Raw genomic sequence first — 21,825 nt, forward strand, 5'->3', positions numbered from 1 at the left:
CTTCAACTTTATTCTTTTGATGAGGCGGTGTTACGCTAATCAAGGACCTTCCTGGAAGCGCTATACCACTACAGTCAATGTGTAATGTTATCGAAGTTCACTTCAGAATGTTATGCATCTACAAGTTCCACAAAGTACGCAGTATATGCCTGCAGATACATCCAGGCAAACGGAATACGAGTCCACTCGAAACTCTTCAAAGGCACGAGTACTAAGAGGCAATTACCCGTTTCGCATTCCCACGGATCACAGAAGCAGCCAACTACGAGAGCAGCAACGGGGGCCGTAGTGGCGATGGTACAATGTTAAGCCTCTCAAGCGATGGAGCGTGCTGACAAACGCTGTCTCCCTGAGCTTTTACTATTATTTCTATTTTCTTTTCCTTCGTTTCTTTTTTTCTTGTTCTTTTGACAGCGCTTCCCGCCGTTCGAGCGTGCGCAAAGCTGTGCGACAAGGACAGAACTAAAGCGAAGAGTGAAGCGGTTCGAACAGGTTTTATACCTATATGCATTCTTAGTGCGGCAAGTTGAATGAGATCTGGGACATAAAACAAGAACAGAAAGCTCAAGACGACGGGAAAAGTGACACAGAGCGTAAATGCTTTCGCAATAGCTCAAAAGTACCCTTTTTTGAGTTGTGGTGTTAAAGCTGTTAAACTTTTCGTTTATTTCGTTTTATGACTTCCACCGGATTAGTTCTATCTTAATGCTTGCTTGCCTTTCTTTTTTTTTTTAATTCCTCCTTCGACGCTAGAACCGCCGCATTGCGATGTTCGTTCCGACTGCGTTGATGATCACTCCGGTAAGAAATCACCGAACACACACGAGGAATTTTTGAAAAGTCAGGGCCCCGCTACGCTACCCCACACTCTTGTTTCTTCTTTTTTTTTCTTCTTGCTGGAACAAGGAGGGTGATGGGGCGTTGAGAACCGGTAGATTAGACCATTCGCCGAAGCAGGAATAGAAAAAAGAAGGCTTTGAGCAATTGAGTTTATAATAGAATACGTGGGCTAAGTCTAACTTGGTGCCACAAGGGACATTTATTTAACAGTACTTTGCCCTTTGTCCTTGCAGCGCGCCTTGTAGAACACAGTAGATGCGTGGTATCGGTGATCTTTGACTAAGATGCTTCTATTTCTAGCGCGCTCGGTTATTATCAGGAGTTAAAAAAAATGTTAAAAAGAATAACTCAAGGATATTTCGTGGTCCGGGAGCTAGAGCCACTGCTGGCTTTATCGGCAGAGTTATAAATGTGCTGGAAAATGGTGTAATGCAGGTACGTTCGGACAAGCCTGATATTCTGCGCTATCATAAAAGAAAACGAAACACCGGCCAAAATTCAATATTTCCTGAGAGAAAAACATTTAAACAATTAAAAGTAATCATAGATGTTTAAAGGAGCATGGACATGAGCGCGACCTCATTTATCATTCTTGTAGGACGGAGCGTGGCGAAGATGTTGAATTGGAACCGGTATGCTTTTTCTTTTTCTTTTAGTTGCGTCAGTATTAAATCGTTCATTTCTCTTTCCAGCCTGATGAAACCAATTTTGCGTCGTCTTGTCAGCACAGAGTTCGACGGCTTTTGACTGGCAATTAGCATCGGCTAAACTCGCCTAAGTTAAAGCATAAAGCTCTTAAAGAAAGGTGTTGTTGTGCCATCAAGAGTGACAGTGCATTTAAATACAGTTTACCGGTCTACATCGTTATTTTGTTCTTCTTGAGTCTGTATTAAACGCCCGAAAGCTTGTTTTCATTTTTTTATTCCCATTTGTGATGTCAAACGCGTTCACAGGCGAGCGTGTGCATTAGTGCCTTTCATTCGCATGCAATGGGACGGTCAATATACTATTTGACAAATGAAAACGCAAACAGTGAAGCACAAAGAAAAAAGTCTCCTACAGGTTGTGCGATGACGTTGTTGCGATAGTTGCAGTTGGGCGATGTCAAACTACCACGTGTCCAGTTGCCAGAAGAGGGTGCAAGCCAGTACATTTTACCCTCGCACACCCGTTTAGAGCAAGTGCGCATAACCGTGACCCCCCTCCCCAGCTGTCGCTTCAGCCCACCCTGGGATGGGAAATTTGTGAGGAGACAACCGAAGACAAAGCCATGGAGAGCGAGCAATGGCGGCAAGCATGCGATATGAACGGAATGAGTGTTATCACGGTTCTTCTTTCGTTCTTCTCGCCAATTCCTGCAATACCGAGCAAAAGATAGCTGCTCCCTTGAAGCGTTGCAGATTCTGATCTATGCGACCAAACCACACTGACATTTCACGAAGTCGCGAAGGTAGGAACGAAACAATGCCCTTTCTAGCAATCTTTAACTTCACCGCGCTTCGTAAGTCCCCGTCAGTGACACTGCGATGAGAGTTCTTAAGTTGAGCCTCGAAGTCTATCAACACCTCGTAAATATAACTAAAACCTGCTTGCTCCGACGATCACCTCGCCATCGTGGTGTGACGACGCTTCTCGCAGTTCGCGATATGTAGCGGCTATTTCCTTCTTTCAGCCGTGACTGATCCTGCTGTTTTTGCCTGCTGTTCCTTTTACAGCGCAGCTCTTAGGCGCCCGTTCCTGCGACGAGCTTCAGCGTCGACGTGCTACCTCGTGACCGCGCGAATGTCCACAGCGAAAGATGACAGCGAACACGGAGAGTAGTAGGGAATGAAAAAAAAACGCGGTAGCGAATAGAGCACGATGAGGAAAGCTGAGTAGAAGGGTGCAGCGGAACCATGAGTTGGAAAGCAGAGGAGGAGGGTATGGCCAAAGCGGGCACGGGAAAGCGAAGAGAGGCTCTGCAGCGACGATTTCTGCGAGATGGCGCCGGCGTAGCGCGCACTGTCTGTTCACCAAAGCGCTGCATGAGCTTTGTCTGTCTGTGGCGGCTGCTGTGAATCGCGCCCACGCGTCACCCACGCGCTGCCTCTCCCAATAAGCCAGGCAGCTTCCCTCCGTTTGGAACGTGCCGAATGAGACCAATTATCTGCGCCAGCAAATATATTATTACCTAGCACTGCCAGAGACGAAATTGACGACGGTACAGAAGGCGACGACGCACCTCGCTGATGTCGCGTGGACTGCCTTGCGTTTTGCATGTCCTGCATGCCAGTGGATGCGTTGTAAATACCCTGTAAATGTATCTTAAAATAGAAGATTGAGAAATGAAAACACGTATAGAGCTGCGCCGAAATGTCGCATTAGGGAGTATCTTAATGGTATTTGTGTGGTTTATGCTGCAGTGAAGTAGCAAAAATTGTGCATTTAACGTCGTAGGGAAAAAAAAAATCACTAACGTGGCGACTACACCAGTTTGGAAGATTTTTTGCTGATTTACTCTAATGGAAGCCTAGCTTTCGTTGTTTGTTCTGCAATGAAAGAAAACTAAATACATTCAGCTAAACTCAAACAACTATGCATGCCTTTTTAGCCAAACACCGCTTACACCCTCGACAAACCAATGAGCAGTTCTTGGTAGGGTCGTTTGGAACGCCACCGTCAGGTAAAATCCCAACAAGAAACTATGCACGCCTCACCAATACCTAGAAACATGCACCCGATCTTCCATATAGGACGGTGACATGCCCGAGCACAGGTGCTCGCGAGGAAGTATGAGAACCAACCCAATGTCCTAAACATTGACGCGGCCAGCAAATTAAGAAGCACTACATTTGTCACCACCGCGGTCAACAATCAAGGTACCGAAATAAATGCGTCGTCGGTTTCCAGAGCGAGCGCTGCGGAGGCAGATGAACTAGCTTTAGCGTTAGCCATAACGACGCGACCGCAATGAGAGTGCGCCATACTTCCGACAGACTCTCAGACGACATGCAGAAATTTTTTCCAGGGCCAAGATTTCCGGGGCACATCAGAGGCATTCGAACCCATTATACCTGCTGTCGTGTTTATAACATTCTACCGCACTACTAAACATTGTTGCTGGCGCTCTTTGGCCGTTGTAGCGCTTGCGCCATAAAACACTAATTAATAATAATAAGATTTCCGGGGCCGCACATCGCATTCTTATTGGGGCGCACCAGCGCCCGCCATACATAGAGGTCGTGTGCACTCCGGCGCATAATTCCTTACGTGGCAATCAGCAGGCACACGCCTACGCCCGAGCGCATGCACACCGGGTAACGCGGTAGGGTCACGCGGAGCAGTTCCACTTCGAGCTTATACTATTAACCGATAGGCACATCCTACAACGCTATCGCCTTTCACGAAGAACACTACCACCACCTCATAATGCTCTGACGCGAGAGGAAGCCGCAATATGCCAACCCCTCACCCGAAATCTCCAAACACATATCCTCACTTGAGTCTCTACACGCCATGCACCCTGCACTGTATTTCTATAAATGCCCACACTGCGATCAATGCGCAACGCTTTACCACATGATATGGGCTTGCGCAAGCAGTCCACAGCTCATACCCATAACAGACCCCACCACTCGGCAATGGGAGGCTACGCTGTCCAGCTCAGACTCGACGGACCAGCTCAACCTGGGCAACCGAACGAGAAGGGCAGCCAAGGCCACTGGCCTCCTGGACTGAGGGGACCACCTAATGCAGAGCTACCTATGCTCATGTGCTCTTTTCTGTAAAGTTTCTCTCTCTCTGAGGTATACCGCCCAGAAAGATAAAGCAATAACTGACACCGTTTTCTTTTTCTTTTATTTTTTGAGAAAAAGGCCAATGAAACACCATAGCGAAAGAAATTGAACAAGAGCGGACACTCCAAGAGAGCCCAGCGGCCGAATTGACTGTAGTGCTCCAAGCCACCGACATTAATACCTGAACCACAATACCGGTTTTGGGCACGCGCGTTTTGAAGGCTAGCTAGAACGCCGGCTCCGCTTATCGGCGCGGCACTTCTGCTGCTCGACCGCGCGCGGTCCTTGTGCGGAAATTATTGCGAACGGTCCTTGCAAGCCTCCATCGAATATGTGCCACGTGCTCTTTCATAAAGCAGACGCAAGACGCCTTTTGAAATGAGGAAATATTTATTTTTTTCTATGTAAATTCTCATTCTGCGCTTTTTGTGCATTCCTCCAACGTTGTGGCACCAGGTAAGCTGCAGTAATTCCCGTACGAAGCTCTACCGGACAAAGTCAGCCGAAAAATGTAAATTACAAGCATGTGTCATTTCGTTATTAACACCTTATAGGAATAATGCGCGTAGAGGCGAAAAGTGTGAAAATGGTGAATGGCTGACATTACCAATAAAAGCAATTCGCTTTTACATACACGGCACAGAAAATACTCAACTCACTCAAAACTATACCGCACATATCACGAAAACATCCGACTTCCATGCATTCTCCCATTCCCGGGCTTTATTTCCTGCACTTTAGGAGCATAAATACACGGGCGACTGCGCGTTTACAAAATAACTAATTCAACAAACGCGGTAGTACAGTGCGCGTACACAGAGATGGCCACAACACAGGTTCACAACCAGACCATGCTGGAAGCTCGCACAATTTGTTCTATTCGTACGCAAGACAAATGCGCGGTTGCAGAGCGTTTTCATTCGTTCATGACAGTAGACTGAATTTTCTAGTTGGAAGTTCCTGGCATTTGAGTTTCTTGGCGTTATCTTTTGTACGTTGTGCCGGCGGAAGCAGCACTCTCCTTTGTTATCACTCTTGGCAATTGGTCGTCGCGTTTTCAACGAGCGTGAGTACCGAAAGTAGGTATATATTGTTGCAGGGCCATAAAAATCGTCACAAATTTGTCCCACTAAGGTTCAGTACACGTCAAACTAACTGTCATCACGGCCGAGCTGCTTTTCGTTGCGTCACGACAGGCGCGGTGAGTGTGACTCAAAATTATCACAAAATGTAACAAAATTAACTACAATTATGCTCGGAGTCGGAGAAAGCGTCACGAGCTTGTCCCAGTAAGATTCAGTACGCGCGAAAGAACTGCGTCACACGGCCCAGCTGCTTTTCACAAACTGCGTCACAACGCTAGACGCGGCAAGCGTACCTCAAAAGCATCCCAAGAAGTCAGGAAATCAATTACAATAATGCTCGGGGTGAGAGGGAGCGTCACGAACTTGTCCCAGTAAGGTTCTCTACTTGCGAAACTAACTGCGTCACGCGGCCTATGTGCTTTTCGATAACTGCGTCACAACACCACGCGCGGCGAGCGCGCCCAAAAGCTACCGATATTAGAAAGCGTCATCTTCCAGTACGAGTCATTAACTCTATCTGCGCCAGGGCAGCTGAGCTGCTTTTCGCTAACGCCGTCACAAGTTTAGGCTCCATGCCGTAAGCCTAATTACTTCAATTGCGTCGCAGTCTGTCAAACGAAATTTCTCACCTTGCCGTAGTCCAATAGCGCAGTGGGGCCGGGTTAAAGTGCAGAAGAAACGCAAGAATACACCGGGAGCCGAACAAACACGCTACATACAAAAGAGACTGGTCGCCGAACAGGCGAACTTCTCCTGCGCAACCGGCCTCGCTGACTTCGGTGGCGTGTGGTATGCATGACGCAGGCATCTGGCGCGTCATTGACCTGGCGCTAGGTAACGGAAGAAAAGTAAGTCGCAAACTATACTCTCAATTTATACGCAGATATTTTTTAGTTTTGCAGGGAAAGAATAAATGAAAATAAATGACCGTTAACTTTATTTCACATTCTTTTTTCTTTCCGATGCTCGTGGCAGCCAGTGGTCGACATTAGTACTCGCGTGGCGTATTTCCTGTTGCCAGTTTTCGCCGAGTGTCCCGTCTTGTTGAATTCCTTTCGCTATGGAAACACTGTCGAGAAAAGCAGACGATGATGTCGCGGTTATCAGAATTATTTTTTTATGTAATACGTGCTTTACCTATCGAACAGCTGTTACAAATAACGTTACTTACCTTTGGAGAGCTCATGACTTCATATGCCTTCTGCGGTACTGCCCGCAACAACTTATGACGACGGCTTTCTTACTTCAGAAAGGAGGACACGGGCAGCTGCGCCTCGTTGGGGTACTTTGCGTGGCACCTTCGCACATGACACTTAAATGGCATGACCAGTGGCCTCTCTCAGCTTTCACGAAGCAGTAGCGCGGGTAGCACAACTACACGGTGGCCACAATAGAATGCACATATCAGAATGCACATACAGGTAGCGCAAGCACGGCATGCCACAATAACAAAAAGCCGCGCTCCCAAGCCGCCGGCTCGTCACCTAACTGCGGCAGACTACGCGAGGTGACGCCTGCGACGTCACGCGGAAACAAAGCAGGCTTTCACTTATATCTAGTAAGTGTTGAGCGTATACACCCTAAGAAAAGTTCACACCCTTTGAGTCGTATATTGCCGCACAACAATAAACGTTATCTGTCTTGTCCGCATTTCCTTTCTTCAATGCTGCCAGCCCGATACCTTCCAGTAACGAACGGAATGCGTGTTATCAGCATGACATAGCATTGCCGACAGGAAAGTAGCGGGCGCGGCGTTTTCAAGAAAGGAAACGCAAGTAAGGCAGATGAAGATTATTGTTGCGCAGCAGATGTACTCCCCAAAGGGGGGCGTAAACTCTTTTTTAGAGTGCACCCGCCAGTGCAATGAGTGCTCCCTAGCGACGTTCCCTATAAATTAATATATATGCACAGTTAGTCTGCGGAAAGAAACGGTTCAATCGCGCACGCTGTGCTTCCGGAACGCCATTTATTTCAAAGCATTCCTTGCTTTTTAACGAGACACTTTCGGCACGCCGGTCTCGCATTTGTTAAGACATGTTCATTTAAAACCGTTCCAGAAACCATCGAAGATGATTATCAAAGTAAAGGAACAACTTACGTGCGCAGCGCAAAAATCGAATCGACACACTGGCAATGTTTCCTAAATATGCTACTTACGTCGGTAACGGGGCTTCACGATGGCGACAGAAGCTCTCGTCATCGTGATCTGGTAAAAGGCGTGACAGTGTGATGATGACGAGGATGAGGGCAGCGCGACGGCAACGATGTGACGACTATGGGATGACTACTACGATGGAGATGATGACGGCCGAACGACGACGGCAGCAGGGGTAGGACATGGCATGACGACAAGGGAAGCTCGACAAAGCGATGACGGCGGCACCTCGACAGTGGAACGACGACAACATGACGACGATGGCATGACAACGGCTGCGTGACCTGTGCTTTGTTCTCCGCATCGTTTGCTTCATGAAGGCCAGAGACTGCTCCGACCATTCGCTTTATACCATGGAGATCTAAGTCGGTCTAAGTGAAGCTTGTGTGATCCGGCAAGACGAAATTACGCATCTCGTTGAGAGGACACTCAGCGGACTTCAACAACGAACGCACATCATAACCGTCGGCCCATGCGGTGGTACAACACAACACAGCGCCACCGCCGGGCACATCATCTAAAGCTTAAGAAGCCAAATAGCACTTATGTAACACTACATGCATAGCTAATTGGCGTTGTGTATGTTCAGAAACCCCAGATACGTGGGCAATGAACTGAAAGTAGGTATTTCAACGTGGTTTATTCTTGTCAACATTGAATTAAAAATATGTCTTCTCTGGAGTCTTATATACAACGGAACATATGACTTCTCTTTCTAACGTTGATGCACAGGAATCCCATACATACAGGCTAGTACAGTACAAAACACAAACTTTTTTCTTTTGTTTTTTTCTCCCTATAGGCTCACTTACAACGCTCTCGCTGTTACGTCTAGCACATCTGTGTTTACATTAACAATGCTCTTGAAATTTGAAACGCGGGTGTTTCGGCACGTTGCGCACTCTCTTATGTTCAGTAGTTCAGGCTAATCAAAACGCAACACATCTGCATATCACACAGTGAGTGTTTGTTCACTTCCTCCTTTGAATTATTACGAAGAGCCCGAAATATTTTCGGCAGGCAAGGTAAAGCCACATGTTGTGAAAGCTGGTGCCCACAATAGCATGTTACACAAGTGCCCCTGCAAAAGTACGCTTGCAGTATTTCGGTTCTTAAAGCCAGTGATTATGTGAATGACAGTTCAAATGCAAATTTCAAGTGAGACATGGTCAACTTAGAAAATTTCGAAGATGCTGCTTGTTGCCTTTTTTCTTACTTCTGCATACTGATAGCGAAAGATAATGTGTCAGACATGTGCTTCTCTTATAGGAGAGGTGCAATCCTTGAAGCAAAACTTCAAGGATTGAAGTTGTGTCTTGAAAGTTGATGTCCTGAAAGTTGTGAAAAGTTCTTGCTGCTTAACAACAGTAGATAAATTACGGTCGTTAAGAAAGTGTTTAAGTATTGTCATAAGATAACTATACCACACGACATCCCGTGCAAGAACGTCCCTTTCCAATCTGTAGCCCATCTTTGTATGCCCTCGTGAGACTGCATTTGCACCGCCATGACAAATCGTTCACGCGTGGATGCTTATTCTTGAAAAATGCTTAATGACCAAAATGAGAACAACGTTGTACATAGTACATCGTATATAGAGCAATAGTATATCTAACAAACAAAATGTTGTGTACAAAAGAAATTTGGAATTCGTAGCAATTGAACTTCAGCAGCACTTTAGCATTGTTAACGGCAGTGCTTTTGATTGCTTTGCACGTGACCAGAAAAGTTTTCTCTTTAAGTTAGCGTTATGCTTCCTTCTCTTCTTTTTTTCAAGCGCAGGTAAAGTTTGCCATGCCCAAACTTTACAGAGAACTTACGAAGTCAGCAATCTGGCACACCATTTTCTCATGAGCGCCGTATTCACTGGACTCATTCACGTCATCTCATCATAGAAGCATGGTTAACGCACGGCAAGTCACGCGTATAGGTTGCAGTCCGCTGACATACTTGGGAACACGTTCGCCACGAGAAAAGATCATTCTTCTTGAAGCACGTGATCACTTTCGTTTGGAGCAGCACTCAACCAGGCACAAATAAATAAGTGGCAGCCACACTATAGATGAACTTGGCGATACGGTCCTTCCTATCTCTGCATGGCGAAGCGTCTTGTGGGCATGTCACACTCGGCCTCGGACAGTTCGTAAGCCTCGACAGCGGCCTCCAAGCCACTTTCTTTCGCGCTCATCTGCGCCTGTTTCAGCTCCTCGGCGTACCTGCGAAAGATTATGTACGACTATTGGAAAGAAGTCTGGCGATTTGTTCAACACCACACGAACAGCTATTTCTCTTAACTCAAACACATCTCCGAACAAAACCCGACTGACACGCCCGTTACAGTATCTTATGACGTGCCACAATAATATCATCTGGCGTTTTGAGCCAGTAAACGGTCAGCATAGCGTGCCCAGCAAGAATGACGAAGAAGAAGACGGCGAAGAGAAAGATCCTGCGCCAGCTCGTGGGCCGTTCCTTCTTGTCTGGCTTTTCGTGTCTGGCTGCTGTTCTGTTGCTTGCTCTTGCTTTGGCGCGTGACAATATGAAGTGTGAGCATTATGTTCAGGAGAGAGCAGACAGAAAGACAGCCGCTTCTTCCGCCCCTTTCCTTTGACTGGTATTTCATTTTCTGAATTTTTGCGGCGCAAGATCATGTTTTACCGTCAACACCAACTCACCAAAGAAGACGTTATCTTGCAACTATATAAAGAACAGGGCAGGAAACACGCATTTTCCTGCATGTTCTCACTTCAAATTGTTTCGCGTTCTACTTCACCGTAACAAATATAAACCGCCTAGCATAGGAATGAGTTTTTAAAGTAAGTGAGACATCTGCTGTATAATATTTTCTATATTCTTACGTTGCAGAAGTCACATATAAACATGTGTTTACAATTTTTACAAGAGACAAAACGATGCATAACAATGACGTAACAATATTATTTATACCAATCTATAGACACCACGGAAAACCCGCCAGTGTGCTTCTCCACACCTCGTCATTCCCAGCCAATATGGCAGACCTCAGGCTAGACTCGTAAGTGAGATATTAGCGTGCAGACCAGTGCTGATACCCCTGCTTATCTTTCATTCCTCGCATCATCTAGGCTTTCAAAATTCGCCTCCTAGCTTCAGGAGTGCTCATTAGCGGGAAGTCAGCCACTGGGGTAAGGGCGAATTGTGCGGGCAGGAAGGCATGCTTATAAAATTGGGCGCTTATTGCCAATTCGAGAATTTTAAGCCAACAACGTACCATAAGCTTAAGAATAGTGCGCAAGACAGATAGTCTGCTGCATTCTGTGTTGCTGCTGCATTGGGCTGCATTCTGGAGATTTATTTGGAGAAACGCAACGAATGGTCACTTCACCTATACTAACCTCGACAGCTTGCGCAGTTTGTGGTCAGCGTAGAGCAATTCTTCATCGCGATTTCTCCAGTGCTTCTTCTTAGGCCGCGAGTAGACATAAGAGACGTTTCCGTTCGGGTAACCTTCGATGATGCTCCCAGCTTGCAGGGACTTTCGGAGGCTGTTGCATTTCTCTGGTGACATGTAAAGTATGCCTGTGCAAATGAAAAAAACATGCATTGTTTGTCAAAACGACTCAAGGAGTACACTCAAGCACTGCACTGCATGCATAGTCACTATATGCGGGAACGCACTGAAGTTACTATACATGGAGTGTGAGCAAGCACCACCAAATGTTAAAAATTCAGTTTTTTTTTTCAGGTCACTCTACATACAATGGTTGAGCGGAGAAGCAAAGCTACGGGGCTACCTCTCACATATGAAACAACTATTACGTCAGAATAAAGAAGATACCATCGAGCAAGAGATTACAATATAATAATTATATATACGTATACATTTATTGTGGTAACAGGCCATATTGTGTTGTTCTTTTTTGATGCGAAAGCCTCAAATGACCCAATGACCAAAAAAGTTTGAGTCTGTCCTCTGTAGTAGCGAAACGGCACCTAAACTCGCCTAGCCATTGGCCGCGAAGCCATGTCGCGAACTGCGCCTCGACTAAGCAGAGCGGGCGAAAAGGAGCACCTGTTGCTGTGATAGCGCACCAGGTGTTGCGTGAGAGGAGAGGGCATCGCCGCGACGCTACGTCACCCTCGCTCTTGGTACGATCGCTCCTCGACGGACCAGAGCCAACTCCTGCTAGACTGCAGGCCTGTGCACTGTGCTTTATGACGTCATACTACTTGGACAGACATTTCGGCTGTCAAAGCCCGGTGGGCCGAAAGCGGTCAAATCAAGATCCCCGTGGCTTACTCGGGAACATCTCCATTGGATTCTATGGCAGTCGGGCAAGGTAGCATGACGTCATGGATCAAAGTGCACAGGCCTTGTGCTATATAGGAGGCCTTGACGGAGCGGGCTAAAGGGAACGCCTGCAACAATAGCGCGCCAGGTGTTGCGTGAAGGGCGAGGGCATCGCTGCGACAAGGTAAATATACCTGGTAGAGAAGCTTCCACAGAAGTCAATGCGTTCAAAACATGGCGGTTCATCTCCGGTTCATGGGGCTTGGCGCCATCTGTGTGACAATGGAACACTTCCGGCGGAAGAAAATATGATGTGACGCCATATCCGCTAAGAACAAAAGAGACGTCCCCTTATTTTTTTTTCTTTTTGAAGGCACGAAATTTGTTTTCGTCGCCTGCCATTAGAGCTGTATATTAAAATGCCCCGCCATTTGATTTCATGGGCGCTTCGCTTCCCAGGCACGGAACCAGAGAAACGGCGGTCATCACCACCATGGATAAATCACAGGCGCGTCGATACGGACGACGAATACAGCCGAAGCAGAAGAAGTGGCCGTGGCCCTCGCACTCGTACAACCGAGAGTGAGGACCGTGGTCACAGACTCCCAGACCGCCTACGCAAGCTACCGCAAGGGGGACATCTCTCCCGCGGCACTAGCGATCCTCACCCAATGCAAATCACCGGGACGGGCCGTTGAGCTCGTGTGGGTCCCGGCTCACTCGCAAGTGGAAGGCAACGCACTCGCCGACCACTATGCCCGAGAACTGTCAATCCGGGCCGGGGACGAGCCAGAGCTACCGCACCCCGTGGCAACTTACAAAGAAATCACGCAAATGTACAGAAGCGACAGATGTAGACTTCCCCGTCCGCAACCGCAACTCAGCCGAATGCAGCAAACGATCGTGCGACGCACGCAAGCGGGGTCGCTAGCGCATCCCATGCTCTTGCACAAGATCTTCCCAACAGAGCTTGTGACCGCGCTCGAAAAACTGGACAATCGCCCCTTTACAGAAGAAAAGGCTCTAGGACACTGGTCCAGACGGGCTTCGGCACTCAAGGCCTTAAGGGCTTTGCTGAAGTTTTTAAGGACATGCGAATTGTGCGATCGCCTTTGAGTGTTGTATCGCGTACTATCGCGTTACTGCGTGAATTTTCCGATTTCTCTTTTTTTTTCTCCTCTTCTTCTTCTTTCTCGTTTTATTCCCTTTACCCCTTTCCCCAGCACAGGGTAGCCAGCCGGTACTTACACTGGCTAACCTCCCTGTCTTTCCTCCTCTTTGTCTCTCTCTCTCTCTTTCTCCCAACAGAGCATGACACTTCATGCCCGTTTTGCAGACGATCAAAAGGCACTCCAGCACACATCCTTGCAGAGTGCACTAAGCTCAAGAACCCCCCACCAACCCTACACCCCACTCTCCCCAGCCCCAACCCCCCCGAGCGATGGCAGACCTTGTTGTCCAGCCCCGGCCTACCAACCCAGCTCGCACTGGCGGCTAGGGGCCAGGAACCGCTGGACGCATATGGGACCTGAGAAGAAGGTTCCACCCCATTTGGTGCCAGCACGCACCAACCGATACTAAGGGCTCAGTATAAAAGTTGATCCCCTCTCTCTCTCTCTCTCGAAGTTTCAACACGGAAAGGGATGCAAGAAAGGATCAGCCGTACGGATGTCGAAATTTCACCCCTGCACAAAACATACTTTCTTTGGAGACCAACAAAAACTTTAGATTTAGAATGCCTCTCCTATCGCCGAACACCAAGACCATCGGCCAGCGCAGTCGCAAGAAAACAACTAAAGTAAAATATGGTGGTCGTAAATCACTACTTTTGACTGGGAAAACGCGGGTAAGGCGGGAGATAGAAATTCAAGACGATGATCAAAACGAAAACAAGGTGATAAACGATGAAGCTGCCCGCGTCACCAAATTCCGACAAACATCCACAAGCAAAACAGCGCAACGTGTGAGAGGGGCGTGCTGTAACAGATGAACTTTACGAGCCCACCTTTCTGCACACTTCAAGAGCTACACTGCAGTGCCAAAGATAGCGGCACGTCGCCCTCTTAAGATGGGCGCTGAAAGGTATTTATTGATAATAACAAAATAACACAGACTTTCCTTGTCTTTACCCGTCACGCATATATAAAATTGATTAGAAATTTTATTTTTCTTGAATGAATCTAATTTGGTTGCGTTTTATTGAAAAACCGCTTTTTTTTTTCTCGAAGTTTGCTCCCTCCAAACGTAGTCACGCTTCAATCGCTGCTCTCATAACCACCCTTGCGATTGTCGGTGAGAATTTTTTCCGAAACGCTTTTCGCGCGACCCTTCGGGACCTATTCGCATCGACCTCGACTGCGATGTGTCGCCCGATGGGAATCGCCGCGTAGGTGGCATGTGCCGTTGGCACCACAGACGGCAGCTGCCGCCGCCGCCGCCGCCGCTGCTGCTGCTGCTGCTGCTGCTGCTTGCTGGCATGGGCAGCACCCCATACCGCTACTATACATTACTCGCCGCGCACAAATTGAAGGGCCGCGAAGTGCCGTTTAATTCAGATTTATGCTTCTGCACTCGCATATCATAAGAAGTGTTTCGGTGCCTTCGGATTTTTTAAGATCGACATTTGGCTGTGAATGTAATATGGGATCTCGTGTTATGAACGCTCATAATATCCCTGAGATGACGTAAATTTACCAACGAATGCTGAGCATTTTCATTCCATTAATAATTAAGAAATATATATGAGCCAAAAGATTGTTCTATATTACGCGTTGTTTAGGAAAACCGAAATCTGGATAGTAATTATAGAAACGTCAGTTACCAATATCGATGATGTGATGGATTACCGAGGAGAACTGTATGAATAACCCAATTTAGCTATAACGTAGATTACTTACTTGGTTTGGAATAGATGTGTTTCTCAAGCCGTTCTGATGAAGATAGCAAATCCTCTTCTGTGCCTATCTGTAACCAAAAAGAAAAGTAAATTTTAAAAGTGATGATTTCAAAGTGAAGACATTTGCTATAGCTATAGCTATGGAATATGAATGCACAGCGTAAAAGCTATATTCTTGTTACTCTGTTGGCATGTCTTTATTTTGATATTGCTCTTCATTTTTCTTACTAGTAGTGGTTAGGTCTTTGTTCAAACGCCCAAGTCTTGCTCTTATCAGCCGAATACTTTAAGGATTAGGAACGGTTATAAAGTTAGTCTAAATCTTTCTTTAATAAATACGGTACCTTTCAGGCAATATTCTTGGCATATGCTACGAATAGTACTGCCCCGAAAGGACGCTAGTTGTATTTCTATTTCATACTAATTGCGGCATAAACTCGATAACCCAGGGCTAGCTTTCATCGTGTAAACTGACACTACCACATGCATTCCCAAATAAATGCGCAAACTCAACGTAAGACCTTACGGAAATGCGAGTCACTTGTATTATTCTCTGGCACAGGAAAAATGTATCGCGTTCCCCAGAAAATTTCGCGAATTCGAAAAGCTGATAAAGCTGTCTTGCAAAGTAACAGAATTTCTCTGTTCTCTTTTTTATGCTAATCAGTTTTTTTTTGAAGTTTTTCAGTGGTCTTTCAATTGCTTTCTATTGTGTGGCACGTTTCTGGTGATATGTCAAATGTACTCAAGCGGTGAGACTGTGTTGAACGTCACCTGTGCATTACAGAATTGTCGCTGCTTTGCTGTCATGATAGAAAAAAGTAATCTCTAAACCAGTGCATAGTGATTTTTAAAAATCGGAGTGGCCTTTTGAATCTGGAGCTTGTTACTGTAGACACTAACACGTTAACCAAACGCAACACGACAGCCTCTTAAAATTGCATTGGCTACAAAAGTTAGTGCCTGGGAATGCAGCAGCCATGGAGCATTTTAGGGACCCGTGTGGTGAAGCTCTGAAAAATAAACGTTTGTGTGTGGAGCGCGTAACAAAGACAAAAAAAAATATCCGAGGAAAAATATTTACTGATGAAGGACAGCCGAGAACGATGAGAACACAAAACAAGGCATACTAGTGGGGAATTTTCGCGTTTACAAAAACACAGCACGGTGGCATCATCTTACAGCTATAGTGAAGATTGAAGAAAAAGGAAGTGCGACGGAGTGTGATATGATATCGGTACAAAGCTTATAGTATTGGAGCGCATTGAAAGCACAATTTATTGTGACCATCGCGCAACATTTACACTTGGCCCTCACTTTGCAGAACGGGAAAATATACTATTATGTACCGCCTACAGACGTCATAAGTGTGGCTTCAATCCTAAAGGTCTCTCCAGTCTCAGCTAAAGGTATCAATGGCTGTTCGCTCTTTTGTAGCTTTTGTTTTGGTTTTATTAAGCAAGCACGAGCGCCACACATAAGTAGGGACTCTATCATGCATTTTCATTATTAGGCACGACAAGGTTGGATATTTCTCCCATTCGTCGGCAAGCGCACGGCACTTGTCGGCTCCGGTCAGCTCGGCATTTGGGTCAACTATCACCGATTTTTATTTATAAGGTCACTCAACAAAAGCTCCCCCCCTCCCCGTTCCTTAACGATGCAGCAATAAACACGAAACCTGTGTGACTTCGTGTGTTTACCTTGTTCCAAAATTTATTTCCTCAGCACATTTGAGGAAACCACTTGCATATTGAGCCAGAAAAGCTAGAGAGAACGTCACCTTTTGACATATAGAGCCTTAATTAGAGAGACCGTTTTTTAAACTTGTACAAAAAAAAGTGATTAAGAACAAAGACTGACATGGTTTCTTCCTCGTGTCCAGTCTCAGCTCTACATTTGTCTAAGTTTTTTATCCATCCTTGCTTCCGTATTAAACTTGTCTAGATGTATCAAGCAAACACGAAACCTTTGTGTGGGTTATGCTTGGATGCGGCATTCACGAATGGCTACGTATTCCGCATAGAGATGACAGACGCCACAGCCTGTCGCTACCGAGGTGACGAGGAAGCAATGTCATATTTTGTGATAGTGCTCGCAGAACAGTGTTACAGAGACAGTCATTCTACGCTGTCATTCACCACTTGGACGACTGGCCTCTGACGGAAGGAAACATTCTACAGCTCAGAAAGGACTCATCATCATATAATAGGCTGTGCGCAACACCAATCTACCACAGCCTGTATAAACGCCCTCTATGGGAACGCCCTTATTGACATTTCTTTTAGCGCGATATTACTATACGGACACTCCAAGCAAATCTTCGCCGTCGGCACCGCCGGGAAGCTCAGCATACACTTAGGTTTATATACACTATATGCCATGCCATGTTATATGACGTGCTGTATATGCGGGTTATATTGCCACATTTTCCATCACTAAAGATGCTCATACCAGGTCTGACATCCTTGACCAAATTATTCCTCAGAATTTCGAGAATGGTAGTCTACAAACAGATGTCGTGAAACATGGCAATGACAGCGCATGACTTATATCTTAAATTTTCTCAGACTATTGAATATTAAACTTGCGAATCAATATCAACGCGCAAACATGTAATTTTACTGGCGCGACAGGCTGCACTGTATCCGGGATCGGCACACGAAAGAGGTTTTAAAGATACCCGATACGTAGAAGTGGGGGTAAAGCCGCTATGAAGTTGTCTTTACCTAACAAACATAAATGAACTAGTCCGACGGCAGGCTTCAAACAGAGGACCCCTAGCACAACAATTCAATCCCTTTGCCTTTAAGCCAAGGGCGCATGCCTCAGTAAAGTGAATATAACATTATTAAGTATTTTCCCCGTGCAAGCCACCGCGATGAGACGCTTGTCACGTTTTACTAACACCAAGCGCAATTTCTCACCGTCATCAATAATTACACATAAATATACTGATTCCTTTAGTTTTAGTATATTTTCTCAGGAACTTTACTCAGATTAACTGAACACTTTCACTTTGCGTCAGAATTTTAACGCTAGGTGACGAAAGATGTGTATGCGCGTTCATGTTCCAATGGCAGAAACTGGCGCAAAGAAGAAGCTGTATCGTTACACCTCAGGTCAAACAACTTCGCCTGCTGGAACCAATTTTAAAACAGCCTGCGTAGACTATGCAGAGCATGCAGACCTTGTCGGTTTGTCACATCGTTTTCGCACATGTAGTAGCTAACGTACGGCAGCTAGAATAATAACTGTACGTGCGTTGTTTCCACAGCAAAGCACCACGTCCCTCACATGGCACAAACATGTACTCGCCTATTCTCAGGACACCGGCCGAGAAGCTCCCGCGAAAAGCTAATTGAAATGAAGCAAGGCGGGCCCGCATACGCGCAACGGCCACTCTATTAGTTCAGATGCTGAGACAAAGTTCTGTTGCGTGTGTGGCGCACGCTGCAGCTCAGCTCCGGAAGGCGCCCAAACGTGGTGCTGCGGACACAGGAGGCCGGGGCTACGCGACAGCGTCGACAAAACCATACAGTTCAAAAGCGCAAATCACACGCACACATCGTGCACGTCGTGAGCATGCCGCAGCATGGGAATGCGAGGTCAACACAAGGCGACAACGCCGACAAACACTGTAGTTCTAACCGATGCTGCTAGCGGTAATCGAGTTTTCTCTATTTGACGTCTCTACACACACTCCAGCACGCGTGTTTGCTTAGTCAGCTTACGTTTACTGCAATTAATACTGCCACTACACCCACGAGCTATAGACTTCGTGTAATATTCTAACATGTTGTTATCGCATTCGTTGCTTCGGACTTATAGCGAAACTGTCTTTTTTTAATTACATCTTTCTTTGTGCTCTCTTTCAAACTATATATACCCCGCCCCCTTGACCAACGCAGGGCATGAAACTGGAAACTTAGTAAGCCCCGTGCCTTTCCTATCTATCTATCTATCTATCTATCTATCTATCTATCTATCTATCTATCTATCTATCTATCTATCTATCTATCTATCTATCTATCTATCTATCTATCTATCTATCTATCTATCTATCTATCTATCTATCTATCTATCTATCTATCTATCTATCTATCTATCTATCTATCTATCTATCTATCTATCTATCTATCTATCTATCTATCTATCTATCTATCTATCTATCTATCTATCTATCTATCTATCTATCATTTCTCTTTAACACATATTCGGCCATATTGCAGCCGCAGTAAGTGGCTTTTTATCTGTGCTTTTTATCGACGTACCTGCAACTGCTGTTCGAGTTCTTGCTGACAGTTCGGCAGACTACGCAAGAAAGGGACATCATATGTGTGACGTGGCCCTATCCTTTCATCTTCTGGCTCCTCCGCTGCGCCACTCAGACTGCGTGCCGACGCCCACCCGGAGTGCAATCCTCCAGGCGCGTACAGGGACGCCAAGCGGCGCCCTCCGGCGTCATAAGGAGACGGGTAGTACAACTGATCCCCTTCCACAGCTCCCTGTTGCTGAGGGTCCTTGAAGTTCTCCTGTGGCTTGGGCTTCTCCCACACACTCATCGGCACCGTATCGATAGACTTTGTCATTTCCTGCGCCTCGTTAATGTCTCCTGCGCCAGAAAACACATAGAATAATGCCAACTTACTAGGCTACTCCGCAAAACAGGTTAGTGCGACTTTTGGATAGCAACGCCCACAACTAGATGAGTATATTCCCTTACATGCTATTTTCAAAAGAAGTCAAAGGTGCAGTGTTACAACGTCACCGACTAAATTCTTATAACAATAGAAAGAACCGTGGCCAAAATTCAGTAAAAGAGTTTTATTGGCCCGACAAGACGAACCGAAGCAGTGCGTCAGAGAAATGAAACGATGGGTTATGGGTTGAGGTAGTGTAAAAGTATTTCCAGTGTGCAGTGTAACCGTAAATACATGATGACATTGTAACAATATGGTACTCGTAAATACGGTGGGCACTTCTGCTAAAGAAAACACAAAAAATGTGACATATATGCTTTCATTTTATTACAGGGCTAGATAACGAAATTTATTGCTAAGTTGCTACTTTACTTTGACATTCTCTAAGGTAGCCTTTGAAAGCATGACAGACAACTGATAAGAGCTCGACGGCGTGAGGTGGGTCTTCAACGCAAGAATAAGGAGAACAAGAATGTATTCACTTCAGTGGCACGTGGTTGTGGCTCTTTCTGAGTCTCGAACGGTTCTACCTAACACGGGGGCCAGGACTACCTTAAATAAACCCTCGCGTAGAGCCGTTACAATCGGTGCAGAGGTCTCCACCGAAAGCGTCATTCATTTCTCCTGGTCTTGCTATAGTTGGAGCATGCTTGGGGTTGCGCCCATGGAGGTGTCAGTGCTTTCATATTCAGCGAAGTCTTGCGTCCTCTTGCCAAGCTGTGAAGTCGACGGCCTCCTCCCCCACGTGGCCTGCCGGTTACCCGTGCTCGCTCAGGGTGTGGCAGGGAACATAGGGCGGGGGGGGGGGCGGGATGCTTTCTTGGGGATGAGGACAACTAACTCGACACGGGAAAGCGAGCCGGAACGTTTCCCGCACTTGGGAGTAACGCAAGTAAAGGCGACTTTGCCCTTGCCCTTCTCATTGCTTCTTTTAGCGCTAAACACCCGCCGTGGTTGCTCAGTGGCTATGGTGTTAGGCTGCTGAGCACGAGGTCGCGGGATCGAATCCCGGCCACGGCGGCCGCATTTCGATAGGGGCGAAATGCGAAAACACCCGTGTACTTAGATTTAGGTGCACGTTAAAGAACCCCAGGTGGTCGAAATTTCCGGAGTCCTCCACTACGGCGTGCCTCATAATCGGAAAGTGGTTTTGGCACGTAAAACCCCATAATTTAATTTTTTAATTTTTTTAGCGCTAAAGTGCCCGAACAATGTTCCACATCTTCAAAATTAGAACAAATCATTCACCTTTAGCCCTGACCACGGGGCATACGTTTGTATAAAAAAATAAAACTCAATGAAATAATATTTCAGGTAAAAGCTAATTAGAATACCATTTAATTCGTGATCAAGTAATTGCTTTTTAAGCTACCGCAGCTAAAACGTTGCTTCCAGGACATGAAGAACGCAAATATGGGCGTTGCGTTCCGTTTTTCGATCTCAAATCGGTGTTTGCGTAGGGTTATAGGATACGTCGGGCATTACACAGTTACCTGCCGTGATCCGCATAAATTTTTCAATGTCTATAAGAGGTAACACAGGAAGCAGACAGTGCTTGTTATTGTCAACAAGATGTTCGCAACAAGGACTTTGAACTCAATGCGCAAGCACACAATTTCTGAACGCTTATGCGAAACGAGACAAAGATCCAAGGACATCAATAATACAAACTAGAAACGATTATAATCAGAGATAGGCAAGTGTATTAAAACTGAGTGACAAGATATCTGGGCGGAAGACCGAGTTTAATGTTGGCGACGAGATTGAACAGTGATTTATGCATGGGCACGGGGAAAGAAATGTAGAAGACAAACATATGTTCAACTAACTTCCCGAATCATGCACACTCATGCTTCTGCCAACCAGCATAGCTTTTATTTTCTGTTTTAGTAAACTTCTATCAAACAACGGCGTATGCCCAATAAGGAATTATGATCAAATCAGAGCTTCAGTCGCTAGGAACCAAGATTGTCCTCTCAAATTATATTACAGTGCCATATAGAAGGCATCAATTCAGGCACCAATGCTGCGACTGCTACCATGTAACGCAGTGAGCTGAAATTGTATATTTTTGATCAAGTTCCGTGCACCATCCGTTAT

At 46.1% G+C, this 21,825-nt stretch overlaps 1 protein-coding gene across 2 annotated transcripts in view; it reads right to left on the reverse strand.

Annotated features, from left to right (window-relative positions):
• Positions 1-8,477: 8,477 nt before the first annotated feature.
• LOC126536430 (cell adhesion molecule Dscam1-like) overlaps positions 8,478-21,825 on the reverse strand; it is a 200,195-nt gene continuing 186,847 nt past the window's right edge. Inside the window, exons 22-25 of one of the 2 annotated variants that reach the window (XM_050183389.3) lie at positions 19,297-19,637; positions 15,024-15,090; positions 11,231-11,414; positions 8,478-10,072 (exon numbers count right to left, since the gene is read on the reverse strand). In XM_050183389.3, the coding sequence (XP_050039346.2) occupies positions 9,943-10,072; positions 11,231-11,414; positions 15,024-15,090; positions 19,297-19,637 (722 nt within the window). In that variant the 3' untranslated portion in view covers positions 8,478-9,942. Of the gene's footprint in view, positions 10,073-11,230; positions 11,415-12,105; positions 12,399-15,023; positions 15,091-19,296; positions 19,638-21,825 lie in introns of those variants that run through there. The other variant, XM_055074007.2, reaches the window with a different exon arrangement.

This window comes from Dermacentor andersoni, chromosome 4 (genome assembly GCF_023375885.2).
Source record: "Dermacentor andersoni chromosome 4, qqDerAnde1_hic_scaffold, whole genome shotgun sequence".
Classification (NCBI taxonomy): domain Eukaryota; kingdom Metazoa; phylum Arthropoda; class Arachnida; order Ixodida; family Ixodidae; genus Dermacentor; species Dermacentor andersoni.